Here is a 15,260-nt window from a genome sequence, read left to right on the forward strand (position 1 = left end):
GATTAAATTGTTTATTTGATATATGAGCCGCATCGCGCGATTGTAGGCCTTCGGACATTCATTGGCTTTAATTACTTTATTGGATATTTGAATTACAGTTGAACACCGTTAATCCGAAATAGTAAGGACCCAAAATATTTCGAAATAGCGGTATTTCGGATTAACAATTTTCAGCAAATGACAGCGTTCGCGAGTTATGGATGACCTGAAATGTTAAATCGTGAAGATTGCAATAAAATTAAAACTTATATTGTGAAAGATACGTTTTTACAAGTAAGACCATGTATTCCGCATTTAGAAAGCTACATTTGACGTAGTTCATACAGTCCTTACGAAAGCACATAATTGAAATGACGTGCAGGATTAACGTGCCAATATTACAATTAGCTTATAATTTTAATTGTTTTCCTAATACGGACTTTTAATGCGCATTCCTATATTAACAAACTGGCAAACAGTTTTTAATTAGACATGTAGCTATCTCGGAAAAGCCTGGTTTGCACTTTGTCTACTCCAAAGTCGACAAGAGACGTGTTTATCTCTTAACAAATAAAGGTTAAATTGTAGCTACATAGTATTTTTCAAGAACATAGCGCACTGACTAATGAGCATGAAGTTATAAACACTGGCTGAGAGTCAAACGTTGCAACGTGACACCTTTTTGGTCTTAAGAAAACAAGATTGTTATCCTCATTAAAAGCTGCTAATACTTGCTTTGCTGCCCTGGAGACACGAGTATCTTTTCGGACTGTGTGCATTACGGTTTTAACATTTTAGGGCCTTGAGATTTATCAATCCCATTTGAGTGTGCTAGTATTTTAGCCACATACTTAACTGTCTTATCATTGCGGCTTGATAACATATAAAGGCACAGTCAGGTTTATCTAATTGGCTCTACACCAAAGAACGCTGTGTAGAATTCACAACCATGATGGCAGATATATACTCGCTTCAAATTAATAAATTGTCATGCAAACATTATTTAAAGAATTTGTGTTTCGAGTAAATATATGAATCCTGAATGTTCGCATCACGTGCAAACCGGGTGCTTTTTAATAGGCCGATAATCAATCTTAGGACCAATTATCCTGTTCATCGATTTTGTGCGTGCGTGCATGTGTGTGTGTGCATGTGTTTGTGTGCGTGTGTGTGTGTGTGTGTGTGTGTGTGTGTGTGTGTGTGTGTGTGTGTGGATATGATGACATTCTCATATTTTTTTTAATTTGCTTAATGATTGTTTGTGTAATGTTTAAACTCTCTTTGAAATAACAACTGTTAAAATTACACCCTTCAAAACAATAGTGTATTCTAAGATCTTTTTCGTATTTCATTTTGTCGATTACGTTTGATGAGCTTGGACGCTACCTACACTTTTAGTTAAGAGCGTTGTTCTGTGACAATAATAATAATGTAAAAAAATGGACCCTTTTAAACATATGCGAATGCGAATGCGCTTTTTTGTTCAGTTCGCAGGAGCAATGCCATGCAAGGGTTAAGCTTTTAAGTGTGGGTGCAACTTTTTCCTATAAAACAATATAACAAAACAAAAACTGATAATTGTTTGCATGGATCACTATTGTATTGGCCTTTAACCTCCTTATCTGGACAAAGATTTAAACTTCCTTTTCATTTGAAATTGGTTTGAATTTGTTTTTAGCATAACTATTTTCATTTGCTTTCCGAACTGTACGAATAAATCACAATGAACATATACGAGTTTTTTTTGGAAATAGTCATCGGTACGTATAATACAAATGCATTTATTTTAAAATATGTATGATGTCCCTACCACTGTGCAAAGGGTTTGACGAACCAAAACATAAAATGTTTCAAAGGTGGATTTTTTTAACCCTTTTGGATTGTTTTCACTTTCGCGATATAAATCAAACATACTTTGCAACATGAGTAGGCGTATTCAGGAGTAAAGCAAATTTTACGAAATAAAAACAACAAAAAAACAAATTTGTGGCTCAAAAATCTTTTTCAAATTTTTTTGCAAAACTTTCTCTTTTTGCCAAAAGCTTTTGTAGTTTGTCAAATACAAATATTTAATCAACAATGTATTGTGAATTTTTCCTTAAATTTTCTATATTTCGAAAGATATTTGCAATTTAATTTAACTATTTTTACGGTTTTATTAGTAAAAACATGCAGCCAAATTGAGGGTGAAAACACGACATAACAATGTGTCACGTTTTTATCTCCGATTTTGGGCAAGGGGCATGTGTTCGTTTGTCATCGTGAGTTTGTTATAACAACTCAACACTTCTGCTACTGCAACTTCTATTGATGCTGCTGCTGCTGGTGATGCTGCTACTTCGTTTACAGCTTCTCCTACCACTTCTCCTGCAACTGCTACTACCAGCACTACCACTACTACTCTGCTGCTGCTGCTGCTGCTACTGCTACTGCTACTGCTACTACTACTACTACTACTACTACTACTACTACTACTACTACTACTACTACTACTACTACTATTACGACTAATATTACTACTGCTACTGCTGTTGTTGCTGTTACTACTAATACTGCTGATGATACTGCAACTACTACTACTTAATATGAACGTTACTGCTTTTAATCTAAATACTTTTTTCATCTTTTAGTTCTAGCAATTATACAACCTATCACCGGGGAGTGTAATGAATTTTCTGGACCATCCGGGATCGTAGAATGTTTTTCGTCTGCTCGATATAACGGAGACTACCAATGGGGAACATGTTTAACCAAGGCGTATATAGAACAACGGTCCGAGGGAAACTATACTTGTGAAGATCGTACAAGAACATACTGTTACTACCAGTGTATGCTTGAACAATACGAAGTACTTCAAGGTTTGCATTTTAAAATTACATTTAAAATTGACATTTTACCGACCGTTCCAAGGCGGTACCTAACAATTCTTGATAAACATAACAATTATTTTTATATCTATAGTATTTATGCACTGTGCTGTTTGTAGAATTTTGTGCTGTTCTATGTTTCTTGTTTGTGATTTTGTGTTCTATGTCTTTGGCGTTTGCCCATTGCCAGTAAACCGGGTTTATGTTTAAACCTTTTTGCTACTAAGCATGTTTCTGTAGCTTTTTGCATAAATATTGAATTTAATTGTTCGTTACGGATACATCAGATGATTGCGCAAAACTTTCACAATGAGGCAATGAACTCTTTCTTGTTAATACCATACATCTCGTGCGTCTACAGTATGAGTTTTAGTCAGTGCCTTATATGTTAAAGCAAACAAATAATGAAAAGAGATCACAAGTTTATCCGAATGTTTTTCATTTTCCCCTTCCCCAACTCCCGTCTCCCACACGCCCCCCCCCAAAAAAAAAAATAAAAAAATAAAAATCAAAAAAAAAATCAAAAAAAAAAATCAAATTGCTTCACTACCAAATAAGTAATGGAAAATCAATCATTCAATCTCATCGCACTTTAAAGAGCAGTTCCCATTCTGAATGCTTAATCATACTTCTTTTAAATTAGGCCCAGTAAACGAGGATTGTTCTTGCCGACCGGGTTACGCACTACATAGTACAGAAGCGCCCTTATCCGCTTGGTGCTACAGCCCTGATGGAACAGAGTGTAGTTGGTATAGGACATGCTTAGAGGTAATTATGTTTTGTATGTAACTTACAATAATGTTATAATTGCTAAAGAAAAATGAATTTAAATATTGGGACAAGTGTGAGGCTGTGGCCATACATATAATTTGATGCCTTCAGTAGACGCGTGTTTCAGTGAACTCGTGTTACGCTGACCGTTCCAAGACGGTAATCCAATCATTTATTAATAAAGCTATTTGAATGCTTCTGTGGTCTGTTTGTGTTGTTTGTATTTGGGCATGTGGTGTTTATACGTTTGTGTTTCTAGTTCACTGTAGTTTAAACCCTTGTGTTGTACTTTAAAGGTGTTTATGCTTAAATGTATGACAACTAGGGCTGTCCCGGTAGTTTTCATTGTTTTATTTAAGAGTTTGACCTTTCCGTGCTGTGCCCCAACATTTTTGGATACATACATTTGATGCATGTGTCATTTGTCTTTGATGCCTTGCTACTCGGCGATGTTGTTTCCTTTGAGGAATATGCATATACACGTTATTGATATAACTATACCCGCTGAAAATACACATTTGCTTTGCAAACTAAAATTGGCATTCTTTTCATCTACTTTTCCTTCAATCAACTGTTATGTATAAAGTATATTAAGATTCGAGTTTATTTATAATAACAACACGTTGCCTATAACAAATGTAGGTTGCTTTAAGCATTAGTCACTGACGAACGGATTGATTGATTGTTTTTATGTATAAAGTATATTAAGATTCGAGTTTATTTATAATAACAACACGTTGCCTATAACAAATGTAGGTTGCTTTAAGCATTAGTCACTGACGAACGGATTGATTGATTGTTTTTCTTTGGCATGAAAAGGGAAATACGTGTCGGGTCAGTGGTCTAGTGGTAACACACTGGACAGCCATTCCTTAAAACCACAGGTTCAATCGCCTGCCTCGACACTAAAAATACTAATTGTCTTCCTATAGGGACGTTAAACATGGGTTGCGTGTTCTATAAACTGACGCGCGTTAAAGATCCAGTATAGCTCTGAAAGGGTTATATTTTGCCTGTGCTAAATGCCCCACAATCTCATGAAGCGGATACTCTTAATAGGACCAGCGACTACGGACGAGGCCACTGGTGTCGTTAAATATACGTCACTCAATACCAATCTCAGGAATAAAACAACATGATTTCAAAAACAATTTATAATGCAAGGTAGCTTATATTTAAAGTAAGTTTATCTCCTAACACAAATAAACCAGTTGACCTTGGCAAATTAGAACATGATTTTACTTCTGATAATTTTTGTTCGTCTCTGCATGTACAAGCCACAGTTTTATCTCAATGAACTCGTATCAGTACAAATCGGCCAAATGTTGCTCCGAGTCTTAGTCTCACACAGACAATGAAGAATTCATCTATTGGTCGAAGTTTTCGTTTCTTGCCTGGTTTCGATACCTTTCTGGTTTCGGTACCTAACAATTCTAGATAAACATACCAATTATTGATATATATATATATATATATATATATATATATATATATATATATATATATATATATATATATATATATATATATATATATATATATATATATATATATATATATATATATATATATATATATATATATATATATATATATATATATATATATATATAGTATTTATGCACTGTGCTGTTTGCAGAGTTTTGTGCTGTTCTATGTTTCTTGTTTGTGATTTTGTGTTCTATGTCTTTGGCGTTTGCCCATTGCCAGTAAACCGGGTTTATGTTTAAACGTTTTGCTACTGAGCATGTTTCTGTATCTTTTTGCATAAATATTGATGGTAGCTCTTTTTGGATTTTATCTTGTAGTTGTAGTGTTCGTTTCTGACCTTCCCAGTCAGTTAATCGATCAGCACCATGTTTGATGAAAGTTTGAAAGAACAGCATAAACACTGCATATGTGGGAAAACCTGTGTAAAACGGAGTATTACCGTCATTGCCTGCTATAATGTCTTCTGGCTTATAGCCACCACTTGTCTGAGAGGTGTCTGTCTGTGTTGATGATTCCTCTGTTGGCTTCTTCTCTGTAACATAATTTGGTGTCCTCAACCTCAATAGTTGTACAGTTTGCTAAACTGTCTTCAAAAGTTTCTGGAAGGCAGTAATGTTCAATTTTCCTTGCAAAGAAAATCTCCCTTTCTGGCACTGGAAATTCTGTTTCATTAACATGTTCCATGTCATCAAGATTAGCGTCTGTATTCACATGCTTGAATAGTGGACGCCTTAATCTGCTGTCAAGGTTTACTTTAGTTTTTCCTAGATTGTAATATTTAGGTACATATTCAGTACACACTGTCGATTTTCGAAGTGAAGAGAACATATTCTGGTATTGTCATTTACATTGAGATTTGGCCGATGAAGCTTGAGAGCTCTTAACCAGGCCATTCTCCTAGATTTTTCATGCTTTGATTGGCCGCCAGAAATGCGATGAAGGGTCACACGAAAGTCATCACCAAGGATCTGATTCTCATAGTAATGGCACAATGCACAATATCGTTTTCCTCCAGATGAAGCTCCTTTCCTTAAAGTCTTGTTTGGGGGGAGGTTCTCATTGTTGTCCATCATTCATTGACGCCAGGAGACAGAATTATCGCTTTAAACTTATTATTTGTTAAATCCGTTCTAAGTAAACGAAGCATCATGTTCAAGTTTGCTTACTATAATTTATTACTATACAGTTCGTATCCATTTTCCAGTGGAATTGAAATAACGTCCCAATTATCATTTTTAATTTGTAGACATATAATTTTGTTTTTAGCTCGATAGTGATAAAAGCTATAAACTCATATGAATCGCTATCGCTATTTATATAAAAAAACTTCAGAAACAAGCTCAGTAGCCAAAAGTTAAAACATTAACCCCGTTTAATGGCACAGGGACGACATAGAACACAAAACAATATATTACGAACAAGAAACATGGAACAACAGCACAAACAAAATAGTGCAAATATACTATATAAAACAAACCAGGTGTGTTTATCAATGATCGTTAGGTACTGCTTTGGTAAAATGTCAGTAAAATGTATATATACTGTTTTTAACCAGTTTGTGTGCACAACCTCACTCTTATCTGTGTCCCTTCCTCCTTATTGCATACATCTCAACACTTGACGTCATCCCTCATGGGACCGACATATGCTGAATGTTAATGAATGTACAAATGTAAAGTAGTGCATACACAATTTAACTGACAGGCACTTCGGGGGCATTCGTCACTTACGGTCAGTAAAATATAAATTTACTGGGCGTTTATTATTGATGCAAAAAGCTAAAGAAACATGCTCAGTAAACCAGTTTATGTGCACAACCTCACTCTTATACCAAACATCCTGAATAAAGGAAATCGTAAAAGGTAAATCTTATCAAAGTATGCATCCAACTCATTTTAAAATGCCAAAAGAACGTTTCAAAGCGTAGGCCTGACCTCTATGAGCTCTTGTTTGAAAGTCGAACATCCCCTAGATCACTCTTACCCTAAACGTTACTAGTCCCAGTGACCGTATTATCATGACACTGCCACGTTTTTATATGATAAATGACGCGCGCGGTGGGGGAGGGGGGGGGGGGGGGGTAGGGGGGCTTGTTCAAGAACGATTCACGTCTGTGCTCTGTGTTTTTGAAAAGTACAAAGCTTTACATTTTGCGATCGGCATATATGAGTGGAGAGTGAAGCGTAATTTTAATGTTTTAATAATTGCTCACAATCATTAATAAGTCGCTTTAATTGGTGTTTATTCACATGCCATGATGAGCTGACAGGAACAAAAATGTTCAGCAAACGTCTATTAATAAGACTTAAAACCAAATCGTTACGTTTTTTTAAAAAAAACGATGAGTTATCCTGTATTGAAACAAATCCATGTTGTGTTTGTTTATCGGTAAAACAGAACAGACTATGTTCTAAAAAGGAAAATGGCTTACACTTTTCTTAAATATTTGTATCAATATTCATGTACCGTGTTTCTTTCATTGCAAAATATTTAGATAACGGTTATTGGAAGTTTCGATATGTTCAGTGTCCCGAATATTTGGATATAAGTAATGAATAAGAAACGTGTGATTCATTAAGATTATATAGTTCTGTCATCATGCTTCTTTCATATGACGTAAAGAAATAAATAAAAGTACTCTTTTATATTATTACAGAAGCGATACCCCTGTAGTGGGTCTGAGGCATCTTACGCATTAGACTATGGCGATAAATTCTGTAGTTTGTACACCCAAAACTACAATGGTTTCGATGAAATAGGAAAGAAGTGGATCGATGCGGTGCGTAAATGTCTCCAAGTTGCTCTTGTACCGTTGCTGCGTCCGTACAATCACCCTAGCTGTGACGAAATAAAAGACGCTGCATTTAGAAGCCATTCTGGGTGTTACGTAAGCCCGTACCCGGGTGCACCCTCGTTTTGTGACATCGGATGGTCCAACTATTGGAAAGTTTTCTGGACAATAAAGTCAGCTTTTGTAAGCAATTTTTGGAACACAGTAGGGCAAGGATTGAAAACGGGTTTCGGCTGCATTAGTAATAGGATAGCAGAGCCGGAGGATATTCACATGTTAAAAGTTTCTGTTGAGCAAATAATGGATGATAGTGTTGAAAAACTCGAACAATCACTTACGGAGTACATTCCCGAACATGTTACAGTATATGTGTTTCAAGATTCTAATCGACGAGAAAGAAGTACAGATCCGTCAAATTCCATAGTTATGAATGTGTTATTATTTGATCGGATAAAATACGACCTCAACTATAAAAACGTTTCTAACATCAGTTTTGACGGCGTTATAACACAACTGGAGGATGACATTGAAACTGGACAGTATCAACTTGATATTGGAGTTCCAATAGAAGAGATCAGCTTTTGCCCAGATATTGAATGCCATAATATAACAAGAAAAGTGGTACTTGGTTCGGAAAAGGAAAGTACAGTGGTACCTGGTCCGGAACAGGAAAGTACAGTGGAACCTGGTCCGGAAAAGGAAAGTACAGTGGTACCTGGTCCGGAAAAGGAAAGTACAGTGGTACCTGGTCCGGAAAAGGAAAGTACAGTGGTACCTGGTCCAGAAAAGAAAAATACAGTGGAACCTGGCCCGGAAGTGGAAAGTACTGGATTGTCTATCGGGGTTATAATAGGTATAGTTGTTGGCGTTATAATTGGTGTTGTTGTTCTTGGTGCTTTAGGCTTGCTCTTCATCAGAAAAATGTAACGATTTTGTCAAATATTTGAAACGTGTGTAATTAATCAGAACCATGAAACATTTATACTTCATGACTGCGTTTTCCGAAGTTAAAAAAGATCATAATTTCATGAAACGGTGTGTACCACACCGAGCACGTTCTCAAAGTTTACATATGCCTTAAAGGAATTAGTTCTTCTTATATCCTACCATTGTTGTTTCGTGATTTATGTTCAGAACGCGATATTCTTGTCAATGACTATGTATACTGATAGTACAAAATAATGGAAAAAGATGAAGCCGCACATGTGGTCATTTTCTTGCGTTAATATCGAATAACATCGTGTTAAAGTTGTAAAATAGGTTATTTAGCCTTAATTATGTGGTTTCATGTGCAAAAGACTGTTTGTGTTTTTTTTATTCATTTCGTTTTTGCACCTCGACGAATATAACAAAGGATATATATAATGCTTTCTTGTTTTGTTATATTTTCATTGGAAGGAAAGATTAGCTAGTGCATGTCGCTTTTATTTTTAAAAATGTTTTCTTTATTTGTTCCCAGTTTTTGTACAATGATGATTTTTATTATGAAACTCTATGATCACACAGTTTTAAACCATTAATTTTATAAGGCAGACTGTGTGTGATGTTTATAGTATCAAACAATGACAGCATAGTATCTTTATTTATTTTTTGCATTAGGTGCTCTGAATTGTATTCCTCCGTCTGCATGTAGAGTTGGGATCTCTAATCATAGAAGTACTTGGGGTCTACCTATAAATTTATTATTATTTGTTTTATTGTTAAGTTTCCTCAAGTTAATGCATACTTTGATAAGATTTACCTTTTGCGTTTTATCTTTATTTAGGATTGTTGGGATAAGAGTGAGGACTGTGCACTTAAACTAGTTTAAACCCCAAGTAAATTTACATTTTACTGACTGTTCCAAGGCGGTACATAACAATCGTTGATAAACATACCTTGTTTTATATGGAGTATGTATGCACTGTGCTGCTTGTGGAGTTTTGTGCTGTTCGTCCATGTTTCTTGTTTGTGATTTTATGTTATATGTCTCTGGCGTTTACCCAATACCATTAAACCGGGATTATGTTTTAACTTTTTGCGACTGAGCTTGTTTCTGTAGCTTTTTGCGTAAATATTCACTTCCTGGTTACAATGATATTTTCATTACAAGACTAAATGAAGACATAATTTTAAACCTTGTTAAGGCGAGCTATGTTTGACAGTTGTCTTTAAATGACTTTATCAAGCACTGTGACTCCGGCTTGATTCCTTCGTTTATAGGTAATGTTGGTATATGGTCGTAAAGTACTTGAAATCAGTTTATCAGCGTTATTCTTCATTGTTTTCAAGTTGATGCGTGCTCTGATGAGGCTTATATATCTTAAATTAATAATTATTGATAAATGATGGGACAAGTGTGAGGTTATGGCCATACTAACAAGTTTATATCCCCAGTTGAGTCGAGTTCCAGTTACCTCTGGTTCCCTTGACTGTTCCAAGGCGGTCATCCCATCATTTAACGGTAAAGCAATTTTGGTGAGGGTATGGTTTGTGTGTGGTGTTTGGTTTTCGTGTATGTAGAGTAAGTTTGTGTATGCTGTTTGTACTTGCGTATGGGGTGTAAATATGTTTGTGTCTATAGTTCATTGTTGTTTGGGCCGTTGCCTTGTGCCCCTAAACAGGAATTTCGACCACTGGCCTCGTCCCTGTATTTGTAATTGTATTATTGCTTGGAAAAATATGTGCATTGTGTTTTAGTGCTTTTTTCTCAAAACTTGTTTCCATAACATTTACATGTTTGTAAACTTATTGTTGTATTATACAATCATTTATAATAAACAGACACCCATATCCATTTTTGCAGTTTCTTTCTGAAATATATATTATATTAAAAAACAAGTCACTCGATGGTAATAACATATTAAATAGGACGACTGACTTGTAAATTTGTGTCTCGTTGAGATTCTGTTGGGTGCCTGTTCAAAAACTAAACCCTAAGTTGAATTATGGCTGTCGGGCTTGTAGTTTCGACAGGGTTATTGTTTAATATCATTATGCCAATCTATTTTGTAATCATTTTAGGGGATCATTATTCCCTATTCACTTAAAAAGGGGAAAAAGCACTGACGCAGTGTTACCTTTTTTATCATCAACGTCGTCGCACAGACTTGTGCAAGTTTGGTATAAAACAGGTTCAAAACCATTGTGTTGATGATTAAATAAAACTAAAAACTCAAGATATTAAAAAGATTGGACATTAAAAGAAAATGAGATTCCCGTTTTTGGTACGCGGTATTAAGCGCTTTTTTAAGTTCTCGTTATTTAAGAGGGCGGTACGCAGAAACTCCAAAATTATTCTTATTCGGCACGCAGACTCAGGACGGCAGGATTAGGGAAGATGAAAAACAATCGTAACGTAAAGATGGATGGATGTAAAAAACCCACTTTAAACAAGACAATCCAGTTCCTTACTTGGAATTAGCTACGTTTTCAAAGCACCGCTTGTATGTACAATATATATTTCCTCACACTTCCTGTGTAGATCAATGCTAAAGAGGTATTTCTTTGCGTATGAATAAAATTATAAAAAAATCGTTCCGTCTTTTCTTCGTTTATTCCACTCAGTTTGCAAGCGATTTGCTTCGCTGTTTTTAATAACGTTTCTTTCATTGTACAATGCTCATATGCAACAGGCGCGCTCTTTAAGTGAATACGCATGAACTATAATATATACGTTTTATATAGTAGGTGTGTTTAATGGGTTGAACCCGTTTACAAAACGGCAATAATATACGCATTAGGTAGCTACGGTGTAAAGGCAAGTGAACTCAGCGCTTCATGTACTTCACCGTTTTTACAGCTAATGATTCGATCATCATTATTTATTGAATAAGTAGTTCTACTTTATTCAGTCTTGTGGGTAGTATCATGTATATCTTTCGTCATTATAATACAACAACGTTTATATGCTTAGTTTTATTTGTTCACAACAAATAATGGAAATGCGAGGTTTAAGTAACAAAATGACAATTCTCACAAATGCCAAATTTGTGATTTTAAAGCGTGCAAATCACGTGGTATATTATGACCAAAACAACATACATACTTTGACAACTGATACTTCGGTACAATTTTATATCAACAAGAAGTATGCAATATGAATTGCGATGTCTATCACAATGATAAGCGAATCAATGCTATACGACTAAGACATGATCAGTAAATATGCAATTATTACGATGTTTAAGAACGTGTTTTTATATAAAAGGTGCTAGAATCGTTTCCAAACGGCTTACGTTAATAGATGTGTACCAGATTTAAAACTTTAAACATTCAATCACAAATGACAAATTTGGTTATTTTACAAGTCTAAACATTGCAACAGTAACCTCTCTAATACAATTTGTAAAACGGAGTCAACGTATCTTACAATTTACAGAAAAGCTTGTATAATCCTCAATATCACAATATGAGTCAGTGAACAGGAACATTTGTTTTCACATTGTCTCCAACGTCTATTGTTTAACAGTCTTCTGAGTGGTGGATGCATGTCGGGGCTCAGCGTAGGGGGAAACGTGCCTTTTTTACTTTGCCAAGTTTCTCAAGAGCCTTCTCACACAGTGTATGTATACGACGTGATAAATTACGGCATAAATGCGACGTCGGAATGCAACATTTTGTTTCGAATGATGACTTAAAACAATGATAACTTTTCTTTACCATTTTAATTACACAAAGCGCAGTATATACCGCTTCGAGGGCCCCGCCTTCGCTTATTACCGGAGTTTGATTAGGTGATTAGTTTCCACTTACATTTCGTCAAACCTGTTTCCAAAATAATGTTTTGAAAGTGCTCCATCAGGCGGTTGATTTGTGAAAAGGTTTGTCAAAACTAAACTCTCAACGAAACTCTATTAAAACACCAAATGTGGGGCTATGATAGCGGCGTAGAGTGTCTTCATTTGCCTTCCAAAGTAGTATTTATGAGGTAAATTTTCACGTTGTATACACACACTGTTCAATGGTCACATGATGTTCTATATATTAGATTCAAATAAAAACATGAACCTCGACAAACAGAGGACCGATTGTTCAGAACTTTGTTTAAGTTCCCAATTTTGTTAACGTTATCGTTCTTATCTTTAAAATGGTTACTGCCTCAAAAGTAAACTGGATACACTTTTGATCTGCCGTATAACGAATTCAAATAACTGTTTCAGCTGAAATTGTTTATATTTAATTATGTGACACATCATCAGATATATCACGTTTAAACGATAGCAACGATGACGTTAGTCACGTTGTTAACTCTAACAAATTTCTTAAGAATCAGCCGAACAAGAAGAAACAGGTCTTATAATAAACTAAATGTGGTGGAAGCTGGATATATGACGTCACAGCTTCCCCTGACTGTAAATGGAATTGTGGCTCAAATGTTGTCACATGTTTTGAAGGTCATGCCTTATTTCAGAGTAGTACGTGATTTTTATTATGGAAAATATATCTGGAATGATGCTTTAAACTGAAAAGTACAAAAATAATCTATAGGGCACATTTTTGGTGTCTTACTTGTAATATAATCTGTTAAAACAAACTACAAATTTACAAACCATACAACTGAATAATATTAATAAAATAGCATGGTTTTATGACTTTATGAATTGTCTTCTGTTATGTTTAATAGATTCTTGAATATTTAAAATAACAATCACTACAATTGATCAGAGCATACAATCTATGGATATGGCAACTAACTTGTTTAAAAGCATTCAAAACATATAATTAATAAAAATGAAAAGTAAAAACGGTCAATGTAATTCAAAAATTGCACGTATAAATTGAACAGCATAATATATTTTTGCGTTTACGTTTTCTGTTTAAAGGTGAATCCGTCAAATTAAAATCAAATTAACATTTCATCCAAATTGTTTACAAATGAAACATTTCGCATAATCTGTAATTAATACTTATGTAAAAAAAACTACAGAAGCAAGCTTAGTAGCAAAAATGTTTAAACATAAACCCGGCTGTTTAATGGCACTGGGTAAATGCCAAAGACATAGAACACATAAATAAAAAATCACAAGCAACAAACATGGAAGAACAGCTCAAAACTCTACAAAGAGCACAGTGCATACATACTATATATATATAAAAAAACTAGTTATATTTATCAAGGAGTGTTAGGTACCGCCTTGGAACGGTCAATAAAATGTAAATTTACTGGGGTTTAAACCAGTTTACATGCACAAACCTCACTCTTATCCCAACAAGCCTAAATAAAGAAAAAAAACGTAAAATAACTTGAGGAAAGTTAAAAATAAATAATAAAGTACTTAAATGATAAGAGATCCCAACTCTATCTGCAGACTTCACACCCGCGCACAAAGATATGCTAGGCTAGAGTAAAACCCATATATTAAACTTCAGTCCAATTCAGTCCAACGGCGGTCGCTTCATCCGTTCAAAACGCTAACAGCGAAGAGAATTAAACATAATTGTTTCCGTTCATAAGGTAATGTCAACGTTGAATGATTACTGAACTGAAACAATTCGTAAGAACCCTACCGACATATGGTCGTCTTCCGCAGCACTATTAACTGGTTCCCTACAAATATTAGAAGAAAACATTAATGTATAATTACTGTTATAGTAAATGTCAAACAGAAAATATAAGTACTAATGAGACAGGATTCAAATATGATGAATGCGCAATATTTATATGATTTATTTTACAGAAACAAGCTCATTAGCCGTAGGTAAAACATAAACCCCATTTAATGGCACAGGGTAAACGCATAGAATGCAAAAGCAAACAATCACAATGGAAATTTCACTTCTTTTCACCTGCAAAACAGTTGGGTTTGCCGTCCGCTCTCGGACACTGTTGCTGTTAACTCTATTGCTGGTAGGAAGCGTAGGACACAAAAGATCCCACATGGCCGTCGCCATGAGACTCGAAGGGAAGACGGGTGCAGGCACACCGGAAGAACGTGCCGTGTAGATGTAGGTTTCTGCAGATGCTGCTCTTCGTTTTTTATCGCTACTTAAGATTCCTTCAGGCTCTAACTGTGATATGTCAATGTCCCTACCATGTGGTTCGGCTACTTGCCACGTGTTTCTTCCCGCATCCTGCTTCGTATTTACACTAACTGGAGAGACAGGCCCAATGAACTAGATGAAAGCTCCCGATTGTTGGAAATCCAGGTGCTCATGGTCATTAATTGCCACAAAATCATGTTACATTTTCAAAAGAAAAGAAAATCTGTTGAATAATTATTAATTTCACAAATTCTGAAACGGACGATTTGACAGTTTTGAATATAATGTTTATTTCATCCCATCTGAGCGTTGAATGACCAATTCAATACAAACGCTCCACTAGGAAACCTTATTTACGAACCAGTTATATCAGAACAAAACAGTACAGAACATAATGT

At 35.2% G+C, this 15,260-nt stretch overlaps 1 protein-coding gene across 1 annotated transcript; it reads left to right on the forward strand.

Moving 5' to 3' along the window:
- Positions 1–1,664: 1,664 nt before the first annotated feature.
- LOC128223619 (uncharacterized) lies at positions 1,665–14,824 on the forward strand. The gene is made up of 5 exons (XM_052932892.1): positions 1,665–1,739; positions 2,610–2,837; positions 3,490–3,614; positions 7,765–8,752; positions 14,679–14,824. Exons 1-5 carry the CDS (start codon positions 1,703–1,705, stop codon positions 14,822–14,824), a joined length of 1,524 nt encoding a protein of 507 aa, XP_052788852.1. The 5' UTR covers positions 1,665–1,702.
- The last annotated feature ends 436 nt before the right edge of the window (positions 14,825–15,260 follow it).

Source organism: Mya arenaria, chromosome 17 (assembly GCF_026914265.1).
Source record: "Mya arenaria isolate MELC-2E11 chromosome 17, ASM2691426v1".
Taxonomy (NCBI): domain Eukaryota; kingdom Metazoa; phylum Mollusca; class Bivalvia; order Myida; family Myidae; genus Mya; species Mya arenaria.

Bases quoted from the DNA above. Each gene is read 5' to 3' on its own strand.
- LOC128223619 (XM_052932892.1), top strand. From the start codon at position 1,703: ATGAACATATACGAGTTTTTTTTGGAAATAGTCATCG. The intron at 1,740-2,609 runs GTACGTATAATA...TTCATCTTTTAG, and splicing joins TTTTTTGGAAATAGTCATCG to TTCTAGCAATTATACAACCT. The intron at 2,838-3,489 runs GTTTGCATTTTA...CTTTTAAATTAG, and splicing joins ACAATACGAAGTACTTCAAG to GCCCAGTAAACGAGGATTGT.